Below are 19,349 nucleotides of genomic sequence, written 5' to 3'. Positions count from 1 at the left end.
CAGCACATAATTACATCACAAGCTTATCAAGTCTGTATGCATATATATATGTTTGAATTATTTAAATGTCATGTTGATCAAAATCTTTCTAAATCATATTTTAAACCACCACTTTATATTAGAAAATAATTGTAAAAGAATACTTCAGCAAATAGGTAAGAAGTTGGCAGGTCTACTATAGGAACTAGATATTCCTATCATGCTCTAAGCCAGAGAAGGCAAACCTGTCACATACACGCCACTATATGACACGCGACAGTATTTGGATGACCTGCAGGGAGTTATTTTTATTTATAATTAAGTTATTGTTACATTAGTTATTATTTCAATTAGAATTAGGTTATAATTCACAATTAAGTTAATTTTATTACTAACATGCACTGAAAACAATATTTAAAAAAAACATATTTAATATTAGCTGTCATAATAGACTGATTTTGAAACAAGTCCGATTTCAGTGGTCATTATTACATTTTCAAAATCATAAAGCTGACCATATCATCTCCTTTGAGTGTATAATGAAAAAAAAAGTCAGTTTTNTTTTTTTTTTTTTTTTTTTTTTAGAAAGTAGGAGAATGGAATGAGATGTAAAGAGATAACCCTAACTAAATCTCGAATTATGAAGGAAAAAAAAAATTGTAATAGTAAATATGCAAAATTTTGAACAGATTATTTATTGATATATAAACTGTAAAAGACAGTCTTGTTTCGTGTTGATGCAATATTAAACTGAAATATATTTTTTTTATTCGATTTACATTTAAAGCAAGTGAATATCCAAGCAGCAAATATAGTTACTCAACGTAACTCTATAGTTTGAAATCAAAGTACAGCGGCTTAAAGTTTTTTTAAAAAAAGAATTGTTTCATTTCAATATTAATTAAGTTTTTACCGAAAGAATATTTAAAAAAAGAAGTGGCATACTTGATACCTAAAGATAATAAAACATGATTGACATACTATTCCAAAAAGGTTCACCGTCTCTTTTCTAAGCATTAAAGGAATTTTTATTAAATTTGTATAAAGTTTATTAATAATAAATGGAATGTACAATAAACTTTCAAGTACAATGAATAAAACAGAAAATATATAAAGTTTGTTTCATATAAAAATTTGTTAGTTTATTTTATTGATGAGAAAGAGTTTTAATAAAAATATATATAAAAAAAAAATGATATATTGTATCATTTCCTAAAATCTAGTCTCCAATAGAGATATCAAATTTCTTCTATTTAACAACTTGAATTACAAAAGTGTTTTTTTTTTTTTTGCAAAATCGGAGTTGTTCATTTCTGGTTCAAAATCAGTCAGAGTACATTTAAAATAAATATACAACAGATAGTAACGTTTTAAAACTTCAAGAGAGAGGTATTGTAAATAACAAGAAGATCACAGGTTACTTGAGCTATATGTCACATAAAATTAAAGCAGTATCATTTCTTAATTTTGAAAAAGAAAACAGATATAAGAATGACCGGAAATATCCAAGCAAGAGTCACTAGATATCCAACCCAGATATCATTCTCAGTGATTGTCCATCCACGTGATAGTACAGATCTCATAGAGTCTGCCACTAATGTCATGGGAAGGCAGTAACTAAATTGTCTGAGGTAGTGAGGCATAGCTTCAACAGGCCAGATAATTCCTGGATGAAAGAGTAAAAATTTGATCAAATTATTATTAATTTATACTATTATGACCAAACCATCCTAATTATACAGGGTGGCCACTCAAATCAGGTTTCAAATTTCCCTGATTTTTCCAGGTAAAAATCCTAAAATTTCCAGGTCAATGTGCTTTCTTCCCCTCATAAAGTTTAGGATGGGTGCAAGAAAAGTCAATATAAGTATTTTATTTAAAATATTATTTTTCTAATGTTATTTTATCATCTTTGACTCATGGGATAGAGAGCTAGCCATGGGAATGAGGTGACCTGGAAAGGTTCCCTATTCTTTAAGAAACCAAGGGAGTTTAACAGGGTTATAATGAACCAAATTTTGATGCAAGCGAAGTATTGCTAAGTTGATGGTATTTCAACTGTTTGGCAATAAATTTTCGTCTAGACGTGGGTATAACAGTTGGTAAAATAATTTTAATTAAGAAAATTAGTAAATAATTTAAATTAGTAAAATTAAGAAAAATCAAAGAAAAAATTCCAGCTTTTCTTTAAAAAAATCCCTGATTTTTCCAGGTTTCTCTCCAAATTTCCCTGATTTTTCCAGAATAAAAAAATTCCCTGATAATTTCAGGTGGGTGGCCACCCTGATATATATATAAGCTAAAATAAAAAAGAAAACAAGGAGAAAAATATTATTAATAAATTATATTTATATTTTTATAAAATAATTTTAAAAAATGAATTAAAAGCTGGAAAACACAATAAGGAAAAAATATCGTCATCAGCTCACACAATTTTATCCGCTAAAAAGAGTGCTTTCTAATATTGTATTAATATTGCCAAAGCAAAATACAGCCGAACCTCTTTAATGTGAATTTTTTTAACATGAACTAATTTTAGATTCCCTGTCAAATTGTATACAGATATAATACTTAAAAGTACTTTTAACCCGAAATATCTTTTCGTGAACTCGTATCTCATCACCCTTTTTAGCAAGCAAGAAGGATTTTTACATCCGAATACCTAAAGAAGACTTACCGCTTGAAACATAACACATAGATTTTATGACCACCCCTATTCACTAACAAAATTAACAAATACATTGTTGATATACATATACATACAATGTTGCTGATGCTTCAGCATGGGATGCTTTAAAAAAATTGAAATTACAACAACTTTTGTAAGTTCCAGAAGGATAATTTCTGATAAAGGAACAGCATTCACTTCAACAGAATTTCTAAAGTCTTGCCAAAATGAAGATATTGAATGCATTTCAATCACCACAGGTGTACCATGTGGAAAAGGATAAGCTGAAAAAATTCAAAGAACTATAATAACGAAACTCTTACTCAAAAATTCAAATCAATGGTATAGACACGTATCATCAGAACAAGGAGTGAGCAATATCAACCAAATATACATTATTTGAACTTTAAACAGGAATCGAAGTGAAAAATAAAAATGACATCAAAATCAAAGAAACTCTGGAAGAAGAAAACTTCCAATCGTCGCAACAAAATAAGGAACAAATAAAAGATGCTAAATCAAATATTTTTAAGCTGTAATAAAATAGTTTACAATATAACAAACAGCGAAAAGCGAAGAAATATAATGTAGGGGACAAAGTAGCTATAAAGAAAACCAGATTTGGTGTAGGAGTGAAACTGTGACTAAAGTTTTATGGTCCTTACCAAATTGTGAACATCTGTCCCAATGACAGATCATCAAGAAGTTTAGATATGACTCCACGTCTGCAGATTTGATGAAACCCTGGGACAATTCTTAAAAACTCTTTACTCAAAAATTCTCCTGATTTTATCCTTTTTTTCAGTCAAACAATTCAAATTTTGAACTTTAAATTTTGTTGATGTTTTTATTATTTTTCAACTTTTTTTTCTTCCCAACATACACTTAGCAGCTTGGTAGGAGACCAACCGCATCAGAATGGACAAGTGTTAGATATACGGTGAGGCACTGAAACACGGCAAAGCCACTCATTCTTCCCGGAGATTGAAGATAGGGCAGATGCACCTCACATGGAGTCTCATTAAAAATGTAATAAGCTCCGGAATAATCACCATAAAGTAGTTTGAAATTATTAAATTTCCTTTTTTCTGTTAGTGACATAATTTTCATGCATCAATCAATAATAATCACCTCAAAATAGTTCAAAATTATCAAGTTTTCCATTTTTATTAAGGACATAATTCTTCTGTGTTAATTGCAAATTTGCAACACTGATCACTTAAAGTTTGAAATTGGCACCTAATGTAAAAATGGCATGAGAAAGCTAAAAATAGATCTAAATACAAAAATCAAACTTACCACTAAGTAATAGATTGGGATAAAAGGAGCCCATAGCAATCATCATGGCAATATTTTCATCGTTGACTATTGAAGATATAAATAGACCTATATGAAACAATATTTGATTAATTAATGTAATTACATTTAATGGAATTGCTATTGCTGAATTTTTTTATTCTGGTTATAAAAATAACTGAGGAATATTTAAAACATCCTATTTGAAGATGTCTGTTTATACTGTTATGTTTGAATCCTCAAACATACATTCATGATTTAACACCCTGAATATAAAAAAGCAATATGAATACTTTAAGGAGAACTTTGCAAGATATTTTAAAGTTAAATGCAAACTCTAGCTTTTTTATGAAAGAGCTTAATTTGTGAAGAGCTCATTTTTAGATCTATATTTAAAAGTTGAGTAAAATGTTGAACTTAGAGATAGAACATGTAAAGTGACAGTTTAGTAAATTTGAGAAACACAGATTTCACTGCAATAAATTCAATAAATGTTTCAGGTAAATATTACATGAACAAGGGTCTGTCCAGGCATTTTGTGAAAGGTCCGTTTTTGTAAAATTGTGAAAAAAATTATTCGTAATTTGTGAACCAGATTCTTTCAACCAGAGTCCGCTTTTGTAAATTTGTGCAAATAGAGTCATTATTGCAAAAAAAAAAATTTTCAAGGAGTTTTTAAATTGTAAAGACATACAAGATTATGTTCAACACTGTAAAATTATAATTAAAAGAATTAAATTTAAAAAATAAGCAGCAATTGCAGCTACTAAATTCGATATGCAACATACAAATATTTGGTATTTAGCCTATACTGCTGAAAGCAGAATATTCATTTTGGACGAATAAAGGAAGAAGCGTCTGCCAAAGACAAAATTTAGTTCGTTTTACATCTGTTTTTCTCCCCCCCCCTTCCTGGGAAGGGTTTATTCGATTAAAAAAACAATAATGAAGATAAACAAATTTGTGAAGGGTCCAATTAAAAGATCAATTATTTTGTGAAGGGTCCATTTTTAAGTTAAAATATTTTGTGAAGGGTTCGTTTTTATGAATAGATATTTAGTGAAGGGTCCGTTAATAGACCCAAATTTCTTCTAAACAGACCCCTGATGAAGTAAAATACTATTAACAGTATCAGTAATTTTTAATTAGCAATAAATTATAAGGAAAAATAGTAAACTATATAAGAAAAGTAGTCTAGATTAAAATTTAAATAAAAACGAAATTTAAAAACCAAAAATAGTAAAATATTGTATTAAAACTTATACACGTTTTAAAGTTAAATTGGTATACCTTTATCAATAGGATAAATAACAGGGATGGTAAAATAGAGATAATGTCATTCAACATTAAACTACAGAGATAAATATACTGTTAAAAATAACAACATTAAAGTGACAGTAAGTGTTGGAAAATTGAAAAATTAACGATTTCCAAATATTTTGAAAAATATAATTTAGTAACAAGATCATTAACAATGGAGTTTTTGATAATGTGGAAAGTCTCCCAGAAATCCAGGTCAATGCATGAAATATAATAGAATGAAATACAATGAAGAAAAATTGAATCATCTTTGTTTTACCATCCCTGCCATTTATCCACATATCATACTGACACTGAAACTCATAGAGGTCTTAATAAAAGATTTTACTATTTGTGAATTTTAAACTTTGCTTTTAATGCACTATTCTTAATTCACAAAGGATAATTCTTGTATTTTAAAATCTAGATTAGCATTCAACAAAAGGGCAAATCAGCTTTCTTCTCATTTGTATCTGCTTTCAAAATAGTTTCTATAGTCTATTTTGACAACCCAAAGTACAGGATGATTCCTTTTGCAACAATCATTTTTCAGCTTTGAGTCTCAGTGATGACTGAATATTTATTATACTCATTTACAAGCTTTTTTACCATCTATTTTTACAGAAAATATTGAATTTAGAGTAAAATATAACAACATCCCCAGTGACTATTTTTCATCGTAAATTTTTATTACATTATTACTGTCTAGATTTAGATATTGCTATGCACAATGCTGTGCGGTTCAATATTGACCCATAATATCAAAACTATAAAATAGTATGCATTTGCTGCAATCTTAATAATGTATTAAATTGAACCATATTTTTGGTCATAGTATGTTAGATCAAGTTTAAGAAGCATGATTAAATGGTTGAACTCAGCACCATATTCAAATTGCAGAATATGTGTACAATATTAATGCATACTTTCTTAGAACGTTTAGGTACTATTTCTGTTTAAAGATAGTTAGATAAGAGATCTTATGATCTATTAGCAACCATAACAAATTTCTAAATCCAGAAATCTGAGAGTTTTGAAAATGGCCATGTTATCTTACCCAATTCTTAAACTTAAGCTCATGCACCAAAATTTGACCGGCCAAGAAAGCAATGAATTGTTTTCAATAAAATTAGTTTCAAAATTGAACTAGTCTTTGTAAATTCAGTTTTAGAGCCTTACAACTAAAAATTTGAACAATAGTTGCCAACTTACGAAATTAATAATAAAATGCATGCTTAAATAAATATTCTTCCGTCTTCAAGGATGCTAATAGCTTGTGGCGAATGAGATCTTAAATCGAGAAACAGAATATTGTTGAAATGTTTTTCTGCTACTTTTTAGACCCAAGCCCCATTTCTATAAATTTGATAAAATAAAAAAGTAATGTATTTAGTGTGAACAAAGTTCTAAAAAGTACTAACCATAAGACATCCCTTCTAGACCAACCAAGAGTACTGCAATAATGACCCATATAAGAGGACCTAGAGTAGGAATGTTAAATACAAGGAATGTGAAGATAAGTACCAGAGTTACTTGTAGGAGCATGACGATAAAAAGAGAAAAGAAGATGGAAAACACAACTTCCCAAGATTTGACTCCTGCAAAATACATAAAAATGCTAAGGAAGATCATTTATATAGTATCAGGGTAAAGGGTTCGTACAGCCCTTTAGTCATATATTAATTTTTTTTTTTTTTTTAAATTACCTTAACCCATAATTATTACCCTAAAATGCTCACAATTACTCTAATATTTTCAAAATTGTAAGATAATTTTGCTTTGAAGTTTTCTCGGCACAAGGCACTAAGCATAATTAAAATAAAAAAAATTACTGTATATATCGGTATATAAGTCAACTTTTCAACCTCCTTAAAAATTATGAAAATCAGAAGATCTACTTATACAACGGTAATAAAGTAGGACATTTCACTCATCATGAAATATCCATGCATTATAAGCAATAAGATATATATGAATAATTCTATATCAATTTACTTCTTTTAAAAAATTATATTTAAAATGTTCAATCTCTCAAGAAAGACAGAATTGAAGAAAACAAACAGTTAAAATGTTCTTACAACCAATATTTTATCTTTTCCAAAAACTATCATCATTGGGCCAAATTTAAACTTAAAAAATCACCATTAATAATTTTAATATCATTTATTACATTTTCAAGTACTTTAATTACAGATAATCATAAGAAAAGAGGAGAGAAAGTTAAAAAAAAATTTTCAAAAAAAATTACAGAAGAAAACAAACACTTAAAATTATTTAATTTCATATAAGTGTACTTAATTTTGATAGAATAGTGTTTGCTTGAACTCCAGTACAGCAAAATTAAATAACATTTCTGCTAAGTTAAATTCTATAAGTAAAAGCATAAAAGTTACTAATTAATAAAATAAAAAAATACCGGTTTTATAAATATCTTATTTTTACTCATTTTTGGGGATATTATTGCAAATTTTTTTTTTTACAAACATTTACAAGTAAATTTAAAATATTAATAAATAGTGGTAGTCACAGATAATTTACTTCCTTTGAAATAAAGGCATTAATGAGATGTACAAAAACTGATAGCCCTATGCCGTCCGTGTATTTAGAATTAATATTTGTGCTTATGTAATAAAGTTTTCAAATAATTTTACAACTAAACTTACCAGCAACCCAAGATCTATCTAGCTGACCTTCTTTCTTCTCAATAATGATTGACATGGAACTTAGTCCTACCGCCATCATGTACGTAATACTGAAAAGATTAAAATTGTAAGAAAATAAAACCAATAAAATTAAAGAAATATTTTATAGTTGATTTTCATCTTAAATTGCTATAATTTTCTGAATAAAAAAATTTTTTTTTAAGGGGATAGCAGTTAAGAACATGTACTTTTGAACTAAAAAATAAAAAGTCAAAACACTGGGAGCACTATCATTTTATTTTTTACACTTCTTTGGGAGAACGAAACTATTAATAAATACCACTACTTACTAATAGTTTTATTATATATAAATTTTGTAAACTTTCAAAAGTACAGTATGTTTCAATTGTTAATTAACAGTGGTAGTCAAGGATTGTTTATTTCTTTTGAAATAAAGTAGAACTGAGTTGTTTTTAGGACTGTTCTTTTTATTTCTCGAAAATTGGGAGTCCTGGCTTATAATGAAACTACACTAGGGAACCGATAATCCGGAACGATCGGGACCATCGCTATTCCGGATAACTGATTTTTCCGGTTTTCTGAATCGCTACAAAAAGCCGTTTTTTTTATTGTTAAACCCAACTAAAAAAAATAATATTTGGAAATAATCTTAAAAAGAAGAAAAAACGATGAAGTAATACACTAATGATTATTTCCAAAATGATGGTAAGGTAAACATCTTTCAAAAAAGGAAGAAAAATCCTAAAATCTTATGGGGGAAAAAATTTTTTTTTTTTTTAAATGGCCGGGAAATTTATCGAAATTCGTTCCGGTTTTTTGGTTTTCCGGTTTTCTGATTTCCGGATAACGGGTTCCGTGCTGTATTTTAAGATTACTTTCTACTTATTTAGGCTAGGTTTACATCCTTAGTATTGATTTACATTAAATTTTTTATTTTGCAGTAGTGATAAAAATTATTCCCTCCCATTCCTTCAGTTGTATAAAATACCTGTATTAAATTACTACATGAAAAACTACAATGTATTAACACCAACATCTTTTTGAAATGTCAATTGAAAATAAATAAAAAATGATGCATTCATGTCTTAGTATCAGCATTTATTTAGTATCTTGAATAATTCTAATTATCTAACTGTCTAATTATCTTTATTATGTTAAATATATCTATCATAACTTTTTTCCTTTACCTCATACTAATAACATAATTAAGTTTAGATTATTTTTCAATAATGACTAAACTAATTTATATATTAAATTATTTACACTTAGTTATTAATGTTAAAAAAAATCATTAATATTATTTATTAAGGATTTTTAAAAAAATGGTTGCTATTCGGCTAAATCATTATTTTTCACATCTCTAGTACTTTCTTTTCAAGTTGTTGTGACCAACAGAAAATATCCACTTAGTTAATAACACTACTTTTTCCATAAACAAACCTTTATACCTTTAATCCGATGTTTCAAAAGGAAGCTAGGCACAAATCACTACAGACTTGTATGGTCGTTAGGGAGGATTTTAAAGAGTAGCAGTAAAATAATTAAATTTAGAAACATTTTTTAAAATTAATTCTGCTTTGCCAAGATTTAAAAGCATAACTGCCTAACTCTTATCTTATATGCACACATTAAACTTATTGATTAATCACAGTGAGTGAAACAATTACATTATGAACATTAAAAATAAAGATTTATACTTTCAAACATAAATATTGCAAGACTTCTTCGACAGTAACTTATAAACTGGCAAGTATGGATATATTAATTGCAGTGAGCATTTTCAATAGAAATAGAGTTTATTCATCACAATTGAGAAAATTAGTAATTAATTATACTGTTGCTTTACTTTAAATTATGAAGAAGAAAAAATTACAGATATATAGGGAGGCCTTATCACGAGAGAATGATAAGGCGTATACACAAGCCCTTTAAAAAAAGAAACATTTTTTTTTAAAAAATCTTGTGTTTTCTTTTTGCTTTTACTTCAATTTTAAAAACACATTACAAGAGAATATTGAATCTGGTTGATAGATTTTTTCCTGATAAATATTTTGAATTATTTTTAAAATCTCCTCATTTTTAAATATTCATGTTCAAAACTAAAATAATACAGTAGGGAACCGATTATCCGGAACGATCAAGACCATCGCTATTCCGGATAACTGATTTTTCCGGTTTTCTGAATCGCTACAAAAAGCCGGGTTTTTTTATTGCTAAACCCAACTAAAAAAAATATTTGGAAATAATCTTAAAACGAAGAAAAAACGATGAAGTAATACACTAATGATCATTTCCAAAATGATGGTAAGGTAAGCATCTTTCAAAAAAGAAAGAAAAATCCTAAAATCTTATGAGGAAAAAAAAATTTTTATTATTTTTTTTTAAATTGCGGGAAAATTTATCGAATTTCATTCCGGTTTTTTGGTTTTCTGATTTCCGGATAATGGGTTCTGTACTGTATATTAAATACTCATAAAATGATAAATCTGTTTAAATTCATATATTAACATGTTCAGTTTTTTTTTAAGACAAATGAAATTACAATGCAATTAAAACAAACATTTTCTTACCCTAAAATCATGCCTGGTGCCATGAATTCTGTAAAATTTGGAACGAGATTTCCATAGATGGGTTCACCCAGCTATACAAATAAATAAATTAAATATCATATTTATTCAAATAAAATAAATTATTCTCAAAGCTAGGGGTGCACAACTTGCCACCCGAGGGCCACATGCGGCCCGCCGACTGTTGATGTGCGGCCCGCGAGAGCTCCTAAACACAATATTTCTTTCTTTTTGTAAAGTAAAAATTGAGAATCTCTTTAATTTCTCTTCACAAAATATGGAATCATAATATGTACTGTAGTGGTTAAGTTCTGATTTTTATTTAAACCCTATAAATTTTCTTTAAAATATTTAGTTATAATTTATATTACTCATTTAAATATGTATGTATTTTTTTTTACACATTTATTCTATGAACATTATACTTTCTTTTTATTAGAGTTTATAATATCGCTTTTCCTCAAAGAATAGAACATATTATTAATTTTTTTTTTATTGAATGAATTTTAATAATTAAAGTATTTAATTTTAAGAAAATATGTTTATGAAAATATTTATTGCTCAGAGCACCAATTTTGAGATAAAAATTATTATATTTGCCACCAACATGACTAAATATGCATGCGGCCCTTCGTTAGTCAACCTGCTGTGCAAGTGGCCCTTCACTCAAAAAGATTGTGCATCCCTACTCTAGGCTTAAAAAAAAGAACAAAAGAATCATGTTATGTTAAAATTCTAAGATATCAAAACATTAATTTATTTTTAGCATTTTACTAACATAAATAAACATAATAGATATTCTATTACAAATTGATAAGTAACAAAAATTTCTATAATAAATTGCAATTTAAGCTGTACCATACCCTGAAAAGTACTAACAATTAGTATTATATCCAAACTGAATCAATTTAATCTATGAAACGAAATCTGTGTTAATACAATGAAAAATTATGGATCTGTTAATTAAATATTTAATGTTGATGTAACAATTTATTAATTGTTGAGTGACAAAAATGATTTAAAAGCAATCAAAAGTGTAAGCAAAATATGCGTGAGTCTGAGTCCCTATTAAATATACTTACTACAATGGGTGAAGTAGCTATGAGAGGATTGTATTTAAAAGTGCGAAGTGCATTTTCAGCAAATGTTTGAAAGCTTGCTATGATGTGAGAAAAAATTGTAGCAGAAAGCTGCTGGTCTGAAAAGCATAAAAAAAAAAAAAATTTAAGCATGAAATAAAACATGTTGAAAGCCGAATTAAAATCTTAATAAGCTAAATACAATACTTAAGGCTTTGTTTACAGGCTGAAAATTTTTAAATATTGTGCAAATTATTTTATATGATTTTTTTTTCGTTTTCAAAATTTTGCTGAAATTTAGGGAAAAAATTACAACTTACAACAGAATTATCAAGTCATTCATGTATAACTTCTAATTATTTGTACGTGTAATAGTGAAAATACTTTGAAATTGATCCATTAATCAAGTCATAAAGTACAAAATTTGCTGTCACTTTTATGCAATCGGGGATATTCTAGTTTTAAGCTAGAGAAAATGAGAACTCTCATCTTTTAAGTAAATTTTCCAATATATATATGTTTTTTAAATATAATTTTGTGGCTTATCATTGTTTTACAATTCAGGGGTCTGTCCACGTTGAATTTACTACCGTTTAGCGGTACCTTCACAAATTCAATTTTAGGAAAAACGGTAGTTTCACAAATTCAACTTTAGGAAAAACGGTTGTTTCACAAAGTACTTTTTCTTAAAATTTTATTTTTGTATCCTTAAGAAACGATAAATCTATATTTTTACTATGTTTTTGTGTTGATTTTTTAATATCATTTTTAATTTTTCACATATTATGTCTAAATTTTCACAAAATAGGTACCTCTCAGAAAAACCTAGACAGACCCCTGCAATTAGTATTTCATTTTTGTCTCTTTGGAAAACATAGTAATAAATAATTTTATTGTATATGTTGACTAGATATAGTTTACAGAAAATTCATTATAAAAGTAAAGATAACTTATTAAAAAGTAAATACATTAATTAAGAATACACATAAGGGCAACCTTTGTGCTGATATACAAAGTAAGGTAAAACAACGTTAAAGAGCACAAAAAATATATGAAATGCAGACAGCTGTTTCGGATGCTCAAAGGGCAACCTTCATCAGTGCAACAACTGATGAAGGTTCAACTGATGAAGGTTGCCCTTTGAGCATCCGAAACAGCTGTCTGCATTTCATATATTTTTTGTGCTCTTTAACATTGTTTTACCTTACTTTACATTATTTAAGAGTTTTAAAATGTTTACTAAATATGTTTATCATAAAATGTAGGTAATAAAGTTTTATCGTAATGCCACCATTTCAGATAAACCCTTGATTTTAACTAATGAGCAAAATGAAAACCTAATAACAGTAAATAATATTAAGAAGGACTAATACAAATACTATAGAAAAATAATGGAGGAAAAAAAAATTTAAAAGCTATGTTTCTCAAACATACTTAAAAAATGAAGTAAATTTCATTGTTGTCACACATAAAACAAAAATGAAAAGAGCATATCACTTTTATAAACAATGGGGAGGGGATTTTAGAGATGGTGATTAAAGTACCAAAGTGGTGAGATACATCACCTAAAATCTCCACTTTATTTCTTTTAGGTTTGATAAAAAAAATAAAAAAAACAGACATTATTTCCCTTTTATAGTTCACTTGAAAAATGTGGTGAAGAAATGTGTCATTACATTTCATTATCTTCCTTTTTTTAAAATTTAAGTCTGCCAACTTATCTGCAATGGAAAATGAACAGAATTTTGATTGGTGATAAATATATTGAAATTAAATTTTCTCACAGCATCCACGAAATAACTCATATAGCTATTGAGCACACAGCATCACCTAAAGTTTGACTACTTTAACTAATTGAAAGTGGTCAAACCTTTGTGTGACAATTGATGAAAATTTTGAACCTTTGGCAAAAATTTAGTGGTAAATTCTGTCTGTATCACTCATCAAATGATTGAAACTTGCATCAGGCAGGAAACTCAACTTCAGATTCGAGTGTTCTAGCTATTAGGAGTGCGGTTGAAATTTTGATAGCAAGATTAATGTTTATTGCCTCACACTAGATAATGAATTAATGAAAAAATGTGTTGAATAAAAATGTGAATAAAAATGTGTTGAAATTTAAATTGATGGTTTTTATTTGCCCAACTTGTATTTAAACTATATTTTAAAGCAGTTTATAATAACACTTAACTGCAAATATTCACACCCAATAATTGAAAATCAATAATTAAATTTTAATAATCATAATAATTGTTACTTGTCATGTCTAAATATAGGTTGATGGTGCTGTTGCCAATTGTATCATTGTCTGCTTCTATTCCTTGAATATATCTGTAATTAAAAGAATATTGAAATATCTCAAATTTAAGAATTGTATTCAATAAAAGATTGCTTAAATTACAATATCATTTAATATGTACAGTAATTTAATTATAAAATAATTAAAATGGAAAAATGTACTGTAAAATGCAATGTCAATTAGATTACATAGCAATAGTAATTTAGGTATTCCCTGGAATTTGAAAAATGTAAAATTAGTTTTGTAATTTATATGTTAATTGTCTGGCCAGAAAATGGTCATATTTCGATTGAGGACAAATTCTATCATTGATATGGTTCGATTAGCATATTATGATAGCAGTCAGAAAATGTTAGAAACTTGCATTGTCATCAGACACAGAGCTCCAGTAGAGATAAGATTGATCTAGACAGACAGAAGGAAAGAGCTCAAAATTTTAATTGCAAATTTCTACCCGAATTAATAAGAGGTAAGAAAAAATTAAAGTATTATGAAACAGAAAACACAACTATGTAATCTAAAGTTGAATAGCTACTTAATAGCAAAGTCAAACAGATTTTTTTTTAAACATTAATAAATAAATATTAATTTATAAATATTAAATCTTTTTCTGTTCCAAGTCATTTAGGTGAGATCTGATCTGTTTTATCAACTTGAGATTTTTTGTGGGGAAGTCTGTTAAGCTTCACACCGAAACCCCCAACTTTGAGGGCCAGAATGACACGCTTAATCTCATGTCTTACAATTAACCTGTGCCTCGCATGTCTTAGCATTAGCAGCTCTATACTACAAGTCTAGTAGCTATGCTAATTGTTACGTTTTGAAATAAGAATTGGATAGATTTTGTATAATGGAGAGTTAGGTGAAAGCGTTTTTATTTGTCTCCAAATAACTTTTGACTTATACAATGGAATTCGAGTTTATGTCTTAGAAATATGTAGCAATTTTGTATTTTCTTTTAAGAATTTTTGTTTAATAAAATATAGGAGTGGAAGAAATAGGGTATATTTCTTGCCGTACTCAACACTAATGCCAACATAGCTCAATGAATCCTAGACACACACAGGCTCACCTACCCAGCAAAATGGAAACATCAGGTGATTTTTTCCTCAACAAAATGGTAACCAAGGGATTTTTTGCCGGAAGCTCTACAATTGTCTATAATAACGAATTTTAAACAACAGTTGTATATTACATGATAAAAAAAACTTCTTTCACTTCAAAAATACATTAACAGTTGATATGTTTCATGCGCTCAAAAAAACGAACGTCTATTTTCAAGACTTCTCAGGCGTGAATGAGATTAAACAAAAGTGATTTGAAAGTAACATGCTAATCAATAACTATTTAATATTTATGAACCTGAAGAAGTTTTTTTCTTACCTTGTAATTAAACTATCAGTGAAGCTTGGTCCAATATGCAGAACTCCCCAATTTTCCCCTTTTTTCACTGACTCATATGCTTCATTCAAATCATAATAATTTCTCTAAAATAAAAGCAGAAACCTTAATTTGAAGGATGAGTAAATTTGTCACAATAAAAAAATAATGTTAAAAAGTAGAATTTTGAGAATAACATTTCAGAAATTTACCTGAGTTATTACATAAGAGTCTATTGTTTTAAGAAATTTTGAGGATTCTCCTAAAGGATCTTCTTCAAGATTCACTACAGCAATTGGTATGTCAAAAGGTTCACCACCAACACATAAGCAGAAAACTATGACTTGAAAAACTGGAACAAATACTTGGAAAAAAACTAACCTGTTAAAGATAATTATTAAAGAACATGTTAACACTGGGATGACAACCACTTTTAAAAAAAAAATTTTTTTTTGCAATATTTTGTGAAATTGTAATATCTTAATATATTCTCATTATTTGTTGTTAAAAATTCCAAGCCAGCTTCATTAAAAGGAATTTTTCTTAAAAATATAAAGTGGTTGTTATTTTTGTGCTTTTTACCCTTTTTTCCCATAATTGTTTTTAAATTTTTTTACTAAAATCAGACCACAAATTTGATAGAAGTTGTTGCTTATTTTTTCAATCAATTCTGACAAATTCCAAATGAATATTATTAAAATAATTAATACTATATATTTAAAAAAGAAAAACATATTAGACCTATATGGATAGAAATAGACATTTTTGATTGGGTCCCAGGTAAACAGTTCATGAAGAAATAATTTAAAGCTCTACAATATATTTAAAGAACCTCAAATATTTGAAGAGCCGTAAAAGTCATCAATATTCAGCAATTAAAAGAGCTGGTCATCTGCGAAGATTGATGCTGTTGCTTTTCAACAGACAGGCTGATGGGGGAAAGAGCACGGAGTAGAGAGATGCTAAAATAGATTGCCTGTGTCGGAAATGGCCTATTACATCCATAGGATTAAGAACCAGAGAGAAATAGCCAAATGTAGAGATGCCAAGAGAAAACTTCTGGAGAAGGGCAAAGCCCAACCAGGACTGTGTAAGCTACTGTACTTGATACGTAAATAATGTGTTTAATATTTCACTCTCCCTTTATAATTATATTTGTAAATTCATTGATAATTTTCATTAAGAAACAAGATTAAATGCCTTGCCAGGTATGTTAGTATACAAAAGATATATCTGAATGACAATTGTACAAGTCCAAATATCTTTTTCCAATGTTATATTAATATAACTACTATTAATCTGTTAAAAAATTATTTTAAATACAATAAATCAAAAGTTTTAACCATTACTACCAAAAAAGCATAAAGCAGGGAATAGTTTTGCACTAATTATTAGATTCCATTAAAAATTTTAAACAAGTGTTTAAAGTTATATAAATGACTTCAACTCTTTCATTGTAATTTCAATTTTTATTGATTATTTATCTAGATACACAATAGCTGCTGCAAGCTTTTTAACTGAAAATAGGCAAGACTAGAAAAATAATAAGCAAAGTTAGGTTGATGAATTCTTATTTATGGAAATTCACTAAGAGTGAATCCTTATAAAATATAATCAATTTTCTTTTCTCACCTTTTTGTACAGTTAGTTTTTTGTACCATCAATATTTTGGTCAAAATTTGGGGTAGTGCTTAAGTAAGATTTCAGATAAAATATTATAAATTCAATCAGGCATATATGGATAACAAATATATAGAGAACTTTTACACGATTCAAGCATTATAAGTTTATATGGAATACACAGTAATGCACTATCTTGCAAAGGCCTAAATATAAAGTAAAATGCAAATCAAATTTAATAGTAATAATATTTATAACATTTGTCATTGGGTTTGAACTTTAAATTAAATAAAATAATGAAACTTTAAAACTAATTGCAATATCTAAACTTTTATTGAGTTGTCATACACATTCTTCATTTTACAACATTTCTCTTATATATAATCCTGATTAGGCCATTATTTAGTAGGAGTTTAATTCCCCCCCCCCCTTAAACGAAAAGGACAGGTGAGTTTAAAAAGTATACAGTGTAAGATTAAAAAAGTAGGTTAAGCCAGAAACTATTAATTTTGCTTATTTCTATTTACTCACAGTAGCAAAATAATATCTAGATAAATAATATAAGGTTTTTTTTCTTTAATCAAATTTTGAAAAATCTAAAAATTCTACAATAATCTAAAAAATTAAAATACAGAACCATGTAAAATACAAATTAATTGAAAAAAAAGTTTCACTGAGAGATTTATCTTTTTCCTGCATGAAACATTAATGTGTGATTAAATTAGAGCTTTAACTTAAAAATTCAATTACAGAAATACATACTATAGTATACGAGTAGAAATAGAATTAGTAGTAGCTTTACATTTTATAAAATGTGCTTCTAGCAAACTAAACTTTCTTTTAGATTATTGGATAATATGTATAATAGAGCTTCAACTCAAAAATTTTCCATGAAATGTCAGTTTGTTGATAATGTTAAATAGAGAATGTTTTTTTTTTTTACAAAGTGCAACTTGACACCCTTGCCAACAATAAAAAAAACCTCAATCTTAATCATACAAGACATTACCAAGAGAATAAAAACTTACATATGCACAATTAATAAATTTATTTATTACATAAAACAAAAGTTACATTTTAAAGAAAGACATATTCTCACTAAAGAAACAAAATGTTCTTATTTTGTTTAAAGTTGCAATAATTATTAATTTGGAGCTAAAATAATTATTAGTCTCTTATATCACATCAGTAAGATACCTCAATCTACATTTCTTCACGATTTGACAGACTTAACATCAAAAACTTCAGGTTTCCAATTTCTTTTACCAATATAACATAACCATTCCTTCTTTTCTTTAAATTCAGGGTGGCGAGGATTAGACAAAATTTCAAGCAGATCTTTAAAACCAGGTTCTCCACCGCAATCGTCAGGAGGACAAGCTCTTCTGCCATCCAGACAAACAGGATATTTTTTCTTAGGAAGAGATTGCAGGATATCTTCTAAAACAATGCTATGTGTCCATCTATCACCCAGATCATACACGTACACCATCGAGTCCTTCGGCTTATTAAAATGAGTAGATATCTTAATCTTAGATTCATCCAGGATATTTCGTTTTCCAAGTACGTTATCCCAACACATAGCGTCAATAAAACAACTTCTATCTTTAGGGCCAATGACATCAGTCTTAGTCTTTAAACGGAATTCGTGCACATGCGATTCATTCCAACCCATGGATTTATTTACAGCCAAATGGAATTTTTCAAAAGTCGCATTTTTAGAAATTTGAATACGACGCCATATGAGAGGTTGGGCCCCCTTCAAAGTTATTTTAAATTGAAAAATGTCAGATGTAGAAGCAGATGTCATGTTTTAGAATTCAATTGATTTAGTTATCACTTGAAGGAACAAAGGAAGAACGTAACAGAAAAAAATATTGAAGCAAGAAAATTCCGCGAAACGAAAGAAGCGGTGAAAAACAAGTTGAAGTAGTAGTATATCGGGTGAAAGAATTACAAAAACATTTGAAAACTAATTTAACAAAAAAAAATACTAAAAAGCTCAGTTCTAGAATTTTTTATCGTGTAAAATTTTTACAAATGACAAAATGAAGCAAGTTTTGAGCAACTCATATTTAAGTTACAAAAGCAAAAATATCAAAAGCAAGTAAGCTCTGCATATTTTAAAGTACACAGAAATAGAACGCCTAAAGCGTACTCATATTAAATGCTATCACCACCAGCACTTGACTTGCACCAGCAGCATGGAGTCTAGATCCGCTTTAGGATCCGCATTATTATCCGTTGCGTTACGTTACGTTTTAGAAATTTCTTACTAAATCGCTATATTGTTTTAATGAAATTGTTATAAATCATTACCCTATCAGAGCTATATCACGTCACCAAACAGTTAAACTTGGAATAACCTATTTATATTAGTCAATTTCGGAAATTACTGCTCATATTTTTTATTTGCTGTTTGAATACACACAAAATTAACATACAAAAAACTAGTAACATATACATAATAACAGAAGTATACCAATACTATTTCGGTCG

General features: G+C 28.0%; 2 protein-coding genes across 5 annotated transcripts in view; both read right to left on the bottom strand.

Annotated features, from left to right (window-relative positions):
* Nucleotides 1–535: 535 nt before the first annotated feature.
* Nucleotides 536–19,349, bottom strand: part of LOC107443157 (ABC-type transporter snustorr) — a 57,843-nt gene continuing 39,029 nt past the window's right edge. For 3 of the 4 annotated variants that reach the window (XM_071179806.1, XM_071179808.1, XM_071179809.1), the window contains 9 exons: nucleotides 15,443–15,611; nucleotides 15,234–15,337; nucleotides 13,809–13,882; nucleotides 11,555–11,670; nucleotides 10,476–10,546; nucleotides 7,906–7,994; nucleotides 6,664–6,840; nucleotides 3,947–4,033; nucleotides 536–1,645 (listed from right to left, as the gene is read on the bottom strand). In XM_071179806.1, coding sequence (XP_071035907.1) covers nucleotides 1,434–1,645; nucleotides 3,947–4,033; nucleotides 6,664–6,840; nucleotides 7,906–7,994; nucleotides 10,476–10,546; nucleotides 11,555–11,670; nucleotides 13,809–13,882; nucleotides 15,234–15,337; nucleotides 15,443–15,611 — 1,099 coding nt within the window. In that variant the 3' untranslated portion in view covers nucleotides 536–1,433. The remainder of the gene's footprint in view (nucleotides 1,646–3,946; nucleotides 4,034–6,663; nucleotides 6,841–7,905; nucleotides 7,995–10,475; nucleotides 10,547–11,554; nucleotides 11,671–13,808; nucleotides 13,883–15,233; nucleotides 15,338–15,442; nucleotides 15,612–19,349) is intronic. The other variant, XM_071179807.1, reaches the window with a different exon arrangement.
* On the bottom strand, nucleotides 17,882–18,775 carry LOC107443158 (uncharacterized protein y4hQ). Its single transcript, XM_016056934.4, has one exon. The coding sequence runs from the start codon at nucleotides 18,658–18,660 to the stop codon at nucleotides 18,064–18,066; it is 597 nt and encodes a 198-aa protein (XP_015912420.1). The 5' UTR covers nucleotides 18,661–18,775; the 3' UTR covers nucleotides 17,882–18,063.

Source organism: Parasteatoda tepidariorum, chromosome 4 (genome assembly GCF_043381705.1).
Source record: "Parasteatoda tepidariorum isolate YZ-2023 chromosome 4, CAS_Ptep_4.0, whole genome shotgun sequence".
Lineage (NCBI taxonomy): Eukaryota > Metazoa > Arthropoda > Arachnida > Araneae > Theridiidae > Parasteatoda > Parasteatoda tepidariorum.
Note: the sequence above shows the minus strand (reverse complement) of the source record. Positions and strands in the feature narration are given on the sequence as shown.